The sequence below is a fragment of the Paramisgurnus dabryanus genome, chromosome 19 (assembly GCF_030506205.2).
Source record: "Paramisgurnus dabryanus chromosome 19, PD_genome_1.1, whole genome shotgun sequence".
NCBI classification, from domain to species: domain Eukaryota; kingdom Metazoa; phylum Chordata; class Actinopteri; order Cypriniformes; family Cobitidae; genus Paramisgurnus; species Paramisgurnus dabryanus.
Genome location: NC_133355.1, coordinates 23,578,534 through 23,592,392, shown reverse-complemented (window position 1 = coordinate 23,592,392; position 13,859 = coordinate 23,578,534). Strand labels below are relative to the sequence as shown.

Here is a 13,859-nt window from a genome sequence, read left to right as displayed (position 1 = left end):
TAAGCTTGACACCATACAACTACAAACACAATATGATGAAAATAAGTAAAAGTAAGTGTAGATACTTACTGAGGGTGCATTATATGTTTTAACCTCTACTGAAGAAAGACCAAATGGGGGACGGGATGTCAATGACTACATCAGTTGGTTTCTTTACGGGGCGTTTACCCCAAAATGACAGGGTGGACAGCAATATTAGGGACACATGCAAAATGACTTCAATGAAATCAAATAACTTGTCGATAAAAAAGTTAAAATTTATGTCATTTATTCACTTTTTACACATTGAAGTTAGCTAAGCAGTGTCTGGGACATGCCAAAATCACATATATCCAATAAAAGAAAATGGAAAAAACATATCTTAAGAGATTTATCACTGAACTTGTATGTGTGTAAATGTTTGGCCATTTATAATAAAACCTCAGAATTTAATTATTTTGGATTATATTTATGATGACAGAGTGATTCTGATGAGGACAGCAAAAGGCACTTTATAAAGATATTGACCCATAGTGGAGATGTTTTGAGTCTAGAACATTTACCACCTAAAATAAACCAAAACCAAATGTGAACTAATTTTACATAAAAATGATATTGAGAAATAAATATATGGAAACGTGCATGGATTTATTCGGACATATTTATTTAGCATTCAAATAGATAACTCTCCAACATTTCATCATTGCAGGAATTTAATACTCATTAGAGGTACAATCTGTGACATGTAAATAAATATACATGGAAAAATATAAAACAATATACGAGTAACTTCCAAAAATGGAAGAAAATAAACTTGATCTGTATTGCCATGTTAGTAGTTATTTAAAGAATAATGTAAGGAACATTATTGGTCCAATGATATTAAATATATTACATTTGACAAAGGGGATGAGGGCTTCAAAATCCTCATTTCATCAAGTGATACCAGTCAATCGCCCCAACAAAGTACAGTATGAAAAATTGTTTATCTCTATTGCACAACATTGGCTCATCCAGGCCAACCAATTCCGACGGGAATAGTAGACACGCGTTGTGACAACATACATAACATAGCTGAACCGCAGGCACAATTTGAACAAATAAAGACACAGTCCTTTCTGTGCTACTGTAGAACTTCTGTACATGATGCATATGGACTCAATACAATCTAATAGACATGCTTTGATTACAGATACCGAACAATTCAGATAACATAATTGTTATCTGTGAAATAAAACATACATTCATTTCGCTAAGTGTACGATAAAACAGTTTGATGTATCCAAGTTACATTTGAAAGAAAACAGTGTATTCTGGCATATTGTGTAAAAGTGCTGGCAAGGGAGAGAAAAGGATAGAAAGTACAAGTAAGACACAATAATCCTTTTAGGAGGAACATGTGGAGTCGTCTACTCATTTAGACAATCACTTTGGAGAAGTACTTCAATCAGTCTAATCTAATACCTAGTTTCACATAGTTTTGAGCACAACTAAAATGCTTAGACAAGCCAAAGTATGATAAGTAATGAAGTTATTGAATTAACATTTGTCAGAAGGAAGAAGATAATAAATGCATTCATTAAAAATGTATTGATATCCGAGTCGGGCAGCCTGTGTATCCTCTTGTACAGGTGTAAAATAATCCCCTTTCAAAGCATCTATATATTTTGTACTTTCCTCCATCCTTTACCTCCACTGTGCAATAATGCATGAAAATACAAGTAAATAAAACATCATGAAAAGAACCGTTTTGATCAAATGTAAAAACATGATCACAGAAGGCGATGTGACATTGTGCACCATTGTAATTTGTCCACAGCCTTGTGCATCCGTTCCTTGGCACACTTTTCTTTTGCATCTTTTCAGGATGCTGTTCCCATAGTCATTAGTCATTTTTTAACGCCCCACAACACTCCTGGGCACGTGCAGTGTCTGGATCCTGCCGATTCTCTTGTGCTGCTAGGTTACGTGTGTCGAAAAAATTGGAAGAGCTAAGAAGTCCCTCTTCTGGGCTGACTCAACATCTCCATCTGTCATTATTGGATCTGTCGAGGCTGGAATGGACTCTCCGGGAGTTCGGGGTCCGTGTCGGAAGCGTTACTGAAAGGCGTGATCCGCCGGGGGACCATAGGAAAAACCTGGAAAAGCACCTGCTGCCTCACGTACGCTGCTGGTCACATGCAGGTAGTCGTTGTTGCAGAGGGAGGTAGACACCGGTAAGTGGGTGAACTCGGGATCAAAATGCCGTAGATCAGTAGGACCACTCTGTTGGTTAAAAAAAGACAATGTTATGTCAGTAATGTTAACGTTTCATTGGCATCTTAAACACAGTAAAGGTGTAAACGTACCACTGAGGGAATAAAAGGAGGTGTGATCTTCTTGCTCATGAGATCTTCCCAGTTGATGGGCGAGAAGAAGCTGTGAAACTTCAGTTCCAGCTGCAGGAAACAAATGTTGATATGAGAAACACAAATCTGGGGAAAATAAATGATATGCATGAAGGTAATACCAGTATTGTGACATACAAAGTCATCTTTTGATCCCAGTCTCTTTGTACGGTCCTTGTGTAGCAAACCCTCCAGCAGGTCACGGCCGGCGTTGGAAACGTTAGGCTTTAACACCAGAGGCTTGTGAAGGATGTTGTTGTACATCTCGGCTGTGTTGCGACTATAGAATGGAGGCTGAATAAAGACAAACAAAAATTAATTTAAAATATCCTCTCCTGAGGCCACAAATATGCATATGCAGACAGAAATGCTCAGCCTCATATCAATCATAAGAGAAATTTGAGTGTCTGTGGTGTTAAACTGGGTGTGTTATTATTTTTAATAGTGGTTCATTCTTGCTCAGCAAGATTCCCTTCCAACTATTTTTTGCAATGAGATGCTCTTGTGGCGCTGCTAAAAATAATATAGCGTGCGTATTTTTAAATGAAGCAATGCACTTACGCAGATAAAACCGTCCACATTTGCATCTTTTCTGTGGAATATGCTTAAGGCTATGTGAGATCATGCAAAAGATCTTGACTCACCAGTCCATACAGCATCTCGAAAAGTACTGATCCCAAACACCACCAGTCTACTGTGCGATCATAGGCTTGCTTCTGAAGTACTTCTGGTGCCAAGTACTGTAAAAAATAAAGAGACATGGTTCAAAATTAAATTTCTAGTCTCAAGCTATTTTAGGAATAAACCATTTGTATCAAACTGACCTCAGGGGTTCCACAAAATGTTGTGGTCGTTGCGTTGGGATCCAGTCCCTCTTTGCATAGACCGAAATCTGTGAGTACAATGTGGCCCTGAGAATCCAACAGGATGTTTTCCGGCTTTAGATCTCTGTAAAAAATGACAAGTTAAATCCCATGGTCTCGCGGAATTGAGGCAACAGTGTTCTCCACTAGGGGGCGCTGCGATTGCATACCTGTAAACTATGTGCAGGGAGTGAAGGTAACCAAGTGCGCTGGCAATTTCAGCAGCATAAAATCGTGCCCTGGGCTCTAGAAACACCCTCTCGCGCTGGAGGTGGTAGAACAGCTGCAGAAGCAAATGATAAAAAGAGTTTGTTTACATCTATTTTGAGCTGAGGTGTGGCCACTTTCGGCTACGCAGGAGCCTGAATACATTGTTTACTCACCTCGCCTCCATTGACGTAGTCTAATACAAAGTAAAGCTTGTCTGTGGTTTGAAAGGAGAAGTGCAGGCCGACAAGAAACGGATGTTTGATGTTCTTCATCAATACGCTCCTTTCTGCCATGATATGCTTTTGCTAGAATATAATTTGAGAGGGATTGTTATTATAATTGTGACCGAGAATGGCTCTCATGTATTCGTAATCATGCATTAGGTCTCACCTCTTTCTTTTTAAGAATGATTTTCTTCTGTAGCACCTTCACGGCGTAGTACTGTTCACTTTCTTTGTGCCGTGCAAGCAGGACCTAATAAATAAGATACAGTACAGTTAAGACTGATGTAGATTGACATTACCGACTGCAGTGCATTGCATTAGTCGAATCTTTGTACCTTTCCAAAGCTTCCCTTTCCAATGATCTTCAAGTAGTCAAAATCTGAAGGTTTGATCCTGTCAAGTAAAAAAAATTAAAATATTAGTAATGCTGATTGCAATGCAATAACTCAGATCAAATACTGGTTAGCAGGTATGAATCAGTACATACTGAGTTTCCTCCGCCAAGGAGCTCCTGGGATTGGTCAGACATAGATGATTCTCTTCAAGTTCCTCGTTCTGGTTTTCATCCTTTTTTACGAAGGAATCAACCTCGGTACTAAGGAAAAGAAGATTGAAAACGTTACAGATTTTATCTCAGATGGAAACTTTGTTTCAGACCTGGAATCTTGACAAGTTATAAAAATTAGCTTAAATGCATGAAATTAAGAAACAATGCAAATAGACAAATTGTAGTTTCACTTAAAATCAATGGAGGATGCCCCAGAAACGGCATTCATTGTATCACAACTTAACAAGCGGATTACATTTTGAACTACAATATAAAGTGACAAACAAAATCTCTGATATTTCATGACTTGGTCAAAAAATATATATAAATTAATTCCCTGACTTCCAACGTCAGGAATAGACTTTGTAAAATTCCATGATACAGGGAACCCTGTATTTTACAATAATTTGAATCTTGCCAGACAAAAAATCATTTTTGTACAATGATGTGGCCTCATGTTTTTTTTTTAACTGCATTTACTGTATCTGGAACATTCATTTAAATAAATATTTCTTTCTTGTAGTATTATTGCAATGTATTTTCTGGCTGATAGATGGCAGTGTTGCTGAATATTGTAAGGTGTCGAGATAACTGTATGATAAAAATGCAGGATTCTTGACTTTGCAAAGCAGCTGTTCAGCAAATAAAAATAAAACTTTTATTTAAAAATTTTTTTTGCTCCTACCCAATACTTTTCAGCATCTAAGCTATAAGTTGTCTGAAACTTGTATGGGTATCTTTTCATGACCACAAATGTTAGTCTTTAATTTGACTAATAAGACAACCCTACAGAGTTTTAACACAAATGTTGAAAACATTATATAGGGATAGAGATGACGCAGTGAGAAATTTTCCGCTTGTCTGACCTGAATGACTCTGGGCTGATTCCAAGACCAAATGGTCCGCACTTAATTGAATTAGACCCTTATCCTCATCTAGGGGACAAGGAGGATTTTCTCAAAGGTGCTTACTGCGCCCAAGTGAGCAACTGAACAGCTGCTTTCCATTGAGTGCTGGCTTTAACGCCGGGCACAGATTAACCTGAACAGTTAGCAGATTGATAAGATTACAACTTCAAACATCTAAGACATATATAAATACACTACTCATGTATGTTGCCTTGGTGAATGAATGCTGGAAATTTCCTGAGTGTCTATTCTTTTTTATTCATTATCCCTTTAAATATAATATATTCTATATGTAATTGCAATGCACTGTGCAAATGATTTTTTTAAAAATTAAATTATATTGATATAATGATGGACTACTTACTGTGGACATATGGGAGGATTGGACATCAGTTTCTGGATGAAGTCGTTTAAGCCCATCTTTCTTTCTTTAATAAAAGCTGCAAAAAAGAGGCATTTACGTCAGAAGGAAATCCACTGCTGACGTCACTGACACCACTGTATTTGATCTCAACCATATGCGATATTAAACCCTCATAACTGTAAAATCCATGTGTTTTGCATCTAAAAGTCAATGTCAGATTTTATGTTATATCCACAAAAGCTGTGATGCAGATTTTAAGATCATCCGTGTGTGTTTGTTACACAACATACGCATCGCTAAGACTACTGTATATGCCTCTATAGGCGGCTATTGCTTATTATATAAGTCATAAATGGACGGTCATCAATAATAATAACATAAATGGAATGACCACCTAAATGTGAGAAAAAATACATTTGGAAAAAATTTTAATAAATAAAATGAGATTACAAAGAATAGAAAATATGAACAAATGGAAATTTAAATGGAAAATGTTTATACAAGAATGTTATACACTTGACCCTATATGGAAAATCAAATCAAATCTATCGTGTCTCTCATTACAGATTGCTCACAATTTTTCTCTTAAAAAAAAAACAAGATTAAGCAAGATCTATTTACTGAACCAGAATAACTAAATCTCTGCAAACATACCGGTGAGAACAGACGCGATCCCTCTCATCTTGCAATATGTCAAATCACACCCAGTCTGAGTAACAGCCATCGAAATTAATAGATTATAATTATAAATCCAAAAGTGAGGAGAAATGCGTCCCGTTATATTAATCCGCGCTGATCTCCAGGCAGCAAACCGCACGACTGAGTCTCGGTATTAAACTGGCGGGTAGTCAGCGCTTCTGTCTTCTTCACCAGCGCGCATCTGTTATTTTATACGGAGCACGTGGTTGTGGAGGCGAGGCTCTTGACGTCACTCGTGTAACTAAGGAGCCTGTGAACAGTGACGTCACGGGATTCCACCAATCTCCCTTTCGCCTGTAGGGGGCGACGCGGGGAGAGACGGAAGCGCCCCTCATTCAATCCAGATTAAATACTCGAGCTCTTTCTACCACTGGAAAATTACAACACATCTGGCCCCTAATCACACCACCAGGGTGAAACAGATTAACTAGGATCGTAATCCTTATCAGTCTTTGTGAAACAGAAAATGAAAATGAGAAATTACCTTATTCTGTAAATGGCTTTGAATAAAGCAAATGCATACATGCAAATATAGAAATGAAATGCATGCTGCAAAATACTGAATTGTTGGAAATATTGCAGGATGACGTTAATAAGATTAAGGTTGGCATAAAAGAAATGCAATGTGTTTATGTGGTGAACAGATGCGCTAAAATCCTTAACTAGATGGAGTGATAAACCTGTGACTTTCATCTTAAACTCAATGATTAAACCATCCCAGCAGGTCAAGAGTGCGAAGAGTACTGTACATTCTTACGTAAACGGATGCTCAGAGCCCGAATCTCATAATATGTTACACTGACCCTGTAAGTTGCATAACTGTGCCATAACATGATGCACCCTTGCGGCCTTTTAGGACAGATTTTGTAGTTCTCCAATAGCCAAGGTTGACGTTGAGTGAGCCCTTGGACAAGGGGATCTACTAATTTCCTTAATAGTATAGTCTATATCAGGTTTCTCCAACCCTGCTCCTGGTAAGCTACCGCCTTGAAGATTGTAGCTCCAACCCCAATCAAACACAGGTAAAGAAGCTAATTAAAGGGATAGTTCTGCCAAAAATGAAAATTCTCTCATAATTTTCTGACTTTGATGTTGTTACAAACCTGTATGTATGTCTTTGTTTTGATGAACACAAATAAAGATATTTTTAAGAGAATGTTTGTAACCAAACCAATCATGAGCACCATGCACTTCTTTATAGGTAAAAAGAATACTATGGAAGTGAATGGGGCTCATGCATGGTTTGGTTACAAACATTCCTCAAAATGTCTTCATTCGTGTTCATCAGAAGAAAAACATTTATACCGGTTTGTAACAATATGAGAGTGATTACTTGATAAAAGAATCTTCATTATCCCTTTAAAGGTGCAGTGGGTAGATTTTAGCGGCATGTAGGTGAGGTTGCATATTGCACAGAGAAGCTATGGTAGCCGTCACAAGACAAACATGTCATCGTCCGAGATGGTGTAGTGACGAACAGTTTGTCCATTTAGGGCTAAGGTAATAAAAACAATACAGTTTGTTTTGTCGTCTTTAAACATCCCCTGAAAGTAGTTATCTATATAATATTGCAGTGCTGTCAAAATATCCTTCTAATATTTACACACTGCACCTTTAAGGTGTTCAGGGTTGCCTGATAATTACAGACAGGTGTGTTGGAGCTGGAACTCTAGTGTGCAGGATGGTAGCTCACCAGAAGCAGAGATACCTGCTCTATATAGTGTAGACTCTGATCAAATGGTTTTTCATTTTATAGTTAGGTTGTATGGTGTGGAGAACCTTTTAACCACCTTTATTTTTAGTGTGTGGGCTCCCCAATAAAAATGTTAAACCCAGCCTTGTCAACATAAGATATTTAATTGTAAACTTGGCAAGGAAGAATTAATTAAACGCTAATTACTTTTAAACTATATTCATTTTCTTGCATAACCTGCTCTATCTGTCCGACTGGTCTGAAATGTGTAATGTACTTAAAATCCTTTCATTGTATACAAAGAGGATATGTATTTCAGAGAGCTTTAAACCTATCCTGCCATGTGAGCAATTTAACACTGCGGGTGGTGGGTTACTTTAGACGTGTAGTCATCAGATTGCCAAGTTCTGTTGACACGTTAACCGTATCGGATGGCATGACCTCACCTGACTTAGTAAGTTGCATGATTTTAAAACATCCCATCTTTCAGTTGTTACTTTCTATTACTATTCATTTTAGTTATGGCTTTCCTGTTGCTCATCTGACCAAAGTAATGGGGTTGAATCTCAGGAATGCACATGCTGATAAAATCTAAAGCCTAAAGGCACTATACAGTAAATAGTTTTGTATAATAGCATCTGCCAAATGCATAGATGTAAATGTACCGTTGTAGGTAGGGATGCGCCGATACCACTTTTTTGGAATACGAGTACGAGTACGAGTACTTGCATTTCAGTACTTGCCGATACCGAGTACTTAATAAAAAACATGATTTAAATTTACAGGTAACCGCTTTAGTCATATAATTTAACAAAAAAACAAGGGACTAGTTTTCCAGTTTGTTGTAAACTCTGCCTCTTTGGACAACACAAGAGGCATTAACCCCTTACACGCCGCTCAAACAGAGACATTTCTCAGACCGTGGTATCGATCCCTGGTATCGGGGGACTTTTAACGAGTACGAGTACTTTAGAAAATCTGGTATCGAGGCCGATACCCGATACCAGTATCGGTATCGCTGCATCTCTAGTTGTAGGTATTAATAAATAATATAGGTAGATGAGAATAAATGGGTTAAATGTATATTTTTCTTCCTTAAGAAATGTGTTGCTCAACATAAAACAATCATGTAAATTTTGTCATTTATTATAAGAGGCACTTCTACAGTATTTGCATATGTTACTGTATTTGTGATTTCACCCATTTAGGCCATCTGAAATAAATGCCCCAGATTTTACCAAGATTAAATGATTGAACCTTGGCCTTTGTCTCTTTTACAGAAGCCTGTATAACCATGTTACTGTAACAGTATCTGATCTGCTAGATAAGCAGGTGGTAAAATCTTTCCGCTGCTCACTGAAAGTTGAATGAGTCAACCTGTCATTTTTGTCAGAGGTCCAACTATTACTGTACACTTCCTGTTACTATACTTGCCGTGTTGCCATGGTGACGCCGTCTCTGCTGGTCCTTTCAGTGTTTCCATTTACATAACAGGCAGAATGTCATCGTTCAGACAGCGTCTGCCATACTATGGTGAGCAGGAACTGAATCATATTAAAGGTGGTGGGGGGTATTCTCAACATTTGCCTACTCCTCTTAACGCTCTGGGCAGATTATACTCACATCGAATTAATGAATTAAGACTAGAGCAAACCTCAAACCTACACACCAATGCAGATTAGATTTTTCTCTTGTGTTTAGCCTGGCTGGCCTCACAGAGTCCTGATGTTTGTTATTTTAGTTCTGTATAGTTTTTAGTTAACGATGTACATATGACTTTCTCCCACTACTTCCGTTTTCTCTCTTCTTATTGTTATGCATATGCCTCATTAAGTGCGTTTGTATTTTTGTATTAAAAGCTCAGCAGGGACTGTGTGATGGTTATAGAGGCATGTGGGTGTTTAGTGGACAGTTTGTTAACTGTATTCATGTAAATATTGTTTAAATAAAAGATCTGTGAAATCTGTAATTTCCATGCGGGACCAGATGGAATTTAAAAAAAGGTTTCCCAAGTACTCTTTTCATTTCCAATGAAATGCACAGGTGCCCATTTACTTTAAATAGAAGATGATTGCTTCAGCCATAATTCATGTATTTTTTTTGCTAAATTATGATATTTTGCATATGTTTATCAACCTGTATCCATTTTCTATTATTTGATATATCACTTTTCATTTTTCTCTCACAGTGCATTGTGAATAGCGCATTGTAAATAATTATATTATTATAAATAATTATGTTTTAATTCCCTTTTGTATTTTAGATTTCAATGATATGAACTCGTCAGCTCTGATGTGAATGGTTATATGCTGGTATACAAATAACACTGAATGCATACAGTACAATAGGCTATGTTCAAATTTCCTTTTGCAGATTTTATGACACAGCCAGCACAGAAAATAAAAAAAATCAACAAACCAAAACACCCTAACAATACGGATTCTGTGTTGCTGGCCTATTTATAATGATTCCCAGCGGGAGTTTAGTTTTATAGTTCAGGGTTTTCCTGTTACAGATCTCCCTGTAGTGATATGATCTCTATACCTGAATGACGTGGATAAGATTACTCTGTGTATTGTTCCTCTTTCTAAGTTAAAACAATGAGAATCAACATGAAACTTTTACAAACCACCCTACTTCCATAATGTGACAACCTATTTCTATCTGAAATAGTATAACCACTGTAACAAATGATTTGTTACTTAAGAAAGTATGTTACCTGGTTGCCTTAACATTTTGAGTTAACTCGACTTAAACATATTAGTTAAAGGGGATATTTCACAAGTTTTGATGTAAAATAAATATTTGTTGTAGTTACTTATGTAAAGTAGGTAAAATACCATATAGATAATTTATTATTGCATGTTAAAATTGCCACTTTGTAGGTGTGAGCAAAAATGTGCTGTTTTGGGGTGTGTCCTTTAAAATGCAAATGAGCTGATCTCTGCACTGCAGTTCCGTGGTTGGATAGTGCAGATTAAGGGGTGGTATTATCCCCTTCTGACATCACCAGGGGAGCCAGTTTTCAATTACCTATTTTTGCACATGCATGCAGAGAATGGTTTACCAAAACTAAATTACTGGGATGTTCTTTTTGGCTTTTTTACATTTTCTAGGTTGAAACAGGCACTGGGGACCCAGTTATAGCACTTAAACATCCAAAACGATTTTCATGATATGTTCTATTGAACTACAAAAAGTTGTCTAAAAATGTTGTATCAATTAATATTTTTAAGTTGAAGTAACTTCAATCAGGTAACTTAGCTTTTGAAGGAATAGTCTACTCATTAAGGCGAGTAGTTATACGAGCAAGTTTGGTGGTACAAAATAAAACGTAGCGCTTTTCTAAGCGGATTTAAAAGAGGAACTATATTGTATGGCGGAATAGCACTTTTGGGAGTACTTCAGCTCGCCTTAAAAATCCGCTCCCCTTCTCACTCTCATAATGGGAGAGGGAGGGTGTTACTGCGCAGAGTCGAAGTACTCCCAAAAGTGCTGTTCCGCCATACAATATAGTTACTCTTTTTAAATCCGCTCAGAAAAGCGCTACGTTTTATTTGTGCCACCAAACTTGCTCGTATAAATACTCGTCTTAAATAGGAAAAACGTTGATGTGTTTGGACACTTCTAACTTTATCTCTGTTTGATACCATTGAATGAATGGGGCTAAGCTAAATGCTATCGAAGTGTCGCAGCGCGCCCCAGCGCTTACGTGCACGCACTAAGATGATAGAGGGATGTATCAACTCTTCTTAGTTAAGGTAATAACATAGTTTAATATTGAAAATGAGTAGACTATTCCTTTAAGTTGAACTTTTTTAAATTCCGGATTATTTTCAACCCATTGTGTCAAAAAGAGACAACAAACCCAGGCCATTGGGTTGTAATCAAACCTATGCTGGGTCGTTACAACCCAAAATGCTGGGTTGTTTTAACTCATTGTTGGGTCAAATATTAAAATTTTCTGGGTTAATTTAACCGGATGGGTTTGTACTTTTTTGACCAAATGCTATCCATCATTGTACCCATTCTGACTTCACAACCAAATTTACAAGGAACAAGGATTTCTAAAAAAAGAAATTGGTTGTTTCAACTCATAGTTGGGTCAAATATATAATAATAAATAACTGTTGGATTATAAGTACTTACAAACCAGCATTTGGGTTTAAATTAACCCAACTGTTGGGTTTGTCCATATATGACCCAACTGGGTTAAAACAACCAATTTGTGTAAATTTTTACTAATTTAATAAAAACATTTGGATCATTTCAATTTAAAAGCACATTCATTTGAGTGGAAAGTTGCATACAAATCTGTGTCAAAGAATCAAATCTCTATCTAAAGAATATAGGAAGTTAAATATTTGGTACTTTTTGCTGTAATAATAGTCTTTACCAGGAATCCCAAGCTTGAAACCTGTTTATCCTTGTTATCTTGAAATGATGCTCGAAAAAATGCAATGATCGCAATCTGACCTTTTGTAAACAGAAAATTTCCTTACATTTGTTTAGCGACCTAGAAATAGTACAGTCCTAAATGCATTTCCTTGTTTTAAACTATTCATAAAACGATGTATTTCCGCGTTTAAATGGATTTCAATCTGAAATGTTTTGACTTTTGTACAATATTTAATGAAAAACCTCACTAAGGTAACAGATGAAACAAACAGAGAACCAGAAAGATCAAAGCCTGGACAACTGGATCAGACTAAAATGGATTATATCTATTGTGATGATGAATGAATGGATTGACTATCAAAGCTGAAGACAATATATGTCATGTTTGTCTCTGTAATATCTGATGCATGTTTTGCACAATAAAGATTTATGTAATGAATATTTCTATTAAATCAATCAAATGAGGTGACTTATATACAAATTCACTATAATATATATAAAAACAATGGTCCTAAAAAGTAATTGGACAAAGCCAGACTGCAGAAATGTCATTAAAACACAAAGTTACACTTTATAACTAAACAAAATGTATTTGGGCACTTTCTGGTTGTCCAAATGTTCAATGTTAATGTAATAAACTGTGGTTTCATAGTTTTCAGTGTAAATTATAGGGGAAATAACTTTCTACATCCACCTAACACACCATGGTGTCATTATTTATTAAACGTCATAGTCAAATTGGCTTAAAATCATTAAAGGTCAATATCATTTGTTTGCACTTGGTTTGATATTTTGCTATCCAATGCAATAGCAATCCTAGCAATACATAAAACTTTTTGGAGCCATGCACTGTTTATTGACCCATATTTGAGTTTGCCATTTAGTGCATTAAGGTCAAAGTATTATTACATCATTCATTGTATAAACTGTTACACTGTTCATACAGTAGAACCGTGCAAATTCATATAAACTAATAGTTAGAGTGACATAGATCGGTTGAAGTATAAAGACTTCCTACCTATGAAGGATTTTTTTCCAGTCTTCATGTTCATGAGAGCGTATCTCTCAGGGCGAGAGTAAGAAGGTCAATCCTTATTTGTTAGTGTGATAAGGTGGAAGTCCTTTCCAAATGCAGTATCCTCAGGAGTTTTGCATCTCTGATCATGTATGAGTATGCGTGAATGTGTCTAGATGAAACTATCTCTCCCTCGCTGCAGTATTATTAGAGGTAGACTCATCGCTTCAGTTTCAAAGATCAGCAAATTACCAGCCTCATCTGTCTTCTCCCTCTTTCCTTTTTTCCCTCATAGTTCAGTGATAGCTGAAACCAAAGCTTTGTGACGCATCTATCCTGTCCTTCCAGCTCCCTTGTTCCTGAGTTTCACAAACACAACAAAGCGTCAGGTGTCGGATAGCAGCAGTCTCACGAGAGATCTGGTCCCGCCCTGGGGAAACAAGTATCCAGGTTACGGCAGTCACTGGGGCGATACCTGCGATGATCTCTATGGTTCTTCTCCAGCTCCTGGTGACCTCTTAGGTCCCTTGCTGTACTCAGAGAACATCTTACAGAAAAAATACTGAGAATAA

The 13,859-nt window shown here is 36.9% G+C and overlaps 1 protein-coding gene across 2 annotated transcripts; it reads right to left on the bottom strand.

Moving 5' to 3' along the window:
• Positions 1–622: 622 nt before the first annotated feature.
• LOC135783428 (serine/threonine-protein kinase Sgk1) lies at positions 623–13,575 on the bottom strand. 2 transcript variants are annotated; one of them, XM_065294155.2, is made up of 12 exons: positions 13,291–13,575; positions 5,483–5,558; positions 4,151–4,258; positions 3,999–4,056; positions 3,830–3,913; positions 3,613–3,744; positions 3,400–3,512; positions 3,191–3,314; positions 3,011–3,106; positions 2,505–2,660; positions 2,328–2,417; positions 623–2,244 (listed from the first exon to the last, which is right to left on the bottom strand). In XM_065294155.2, exons 1-12 carry the CDS (start codon positions 13,322–13,324, stop codon positions 2,077–2,079), a joined length of 1,239 nt encoding a protein of 412 aa, XP_065150227.1. In that variant the 5' UTR covers positions 13,325–13,575; the 3' UTR covers positions 623–2,076. The 2 variants fall into 2 exon arrangements, with proteins under 2 accessions (XP_065150227.1, XP_065150218.1); XM_065294146.1 differs by lacking the exon at positions 13,291–13,575 and adding an exon at positions 6,137–6,359.
• Positions 13,576–13,859: the final 284 nt, after the last annotated feature.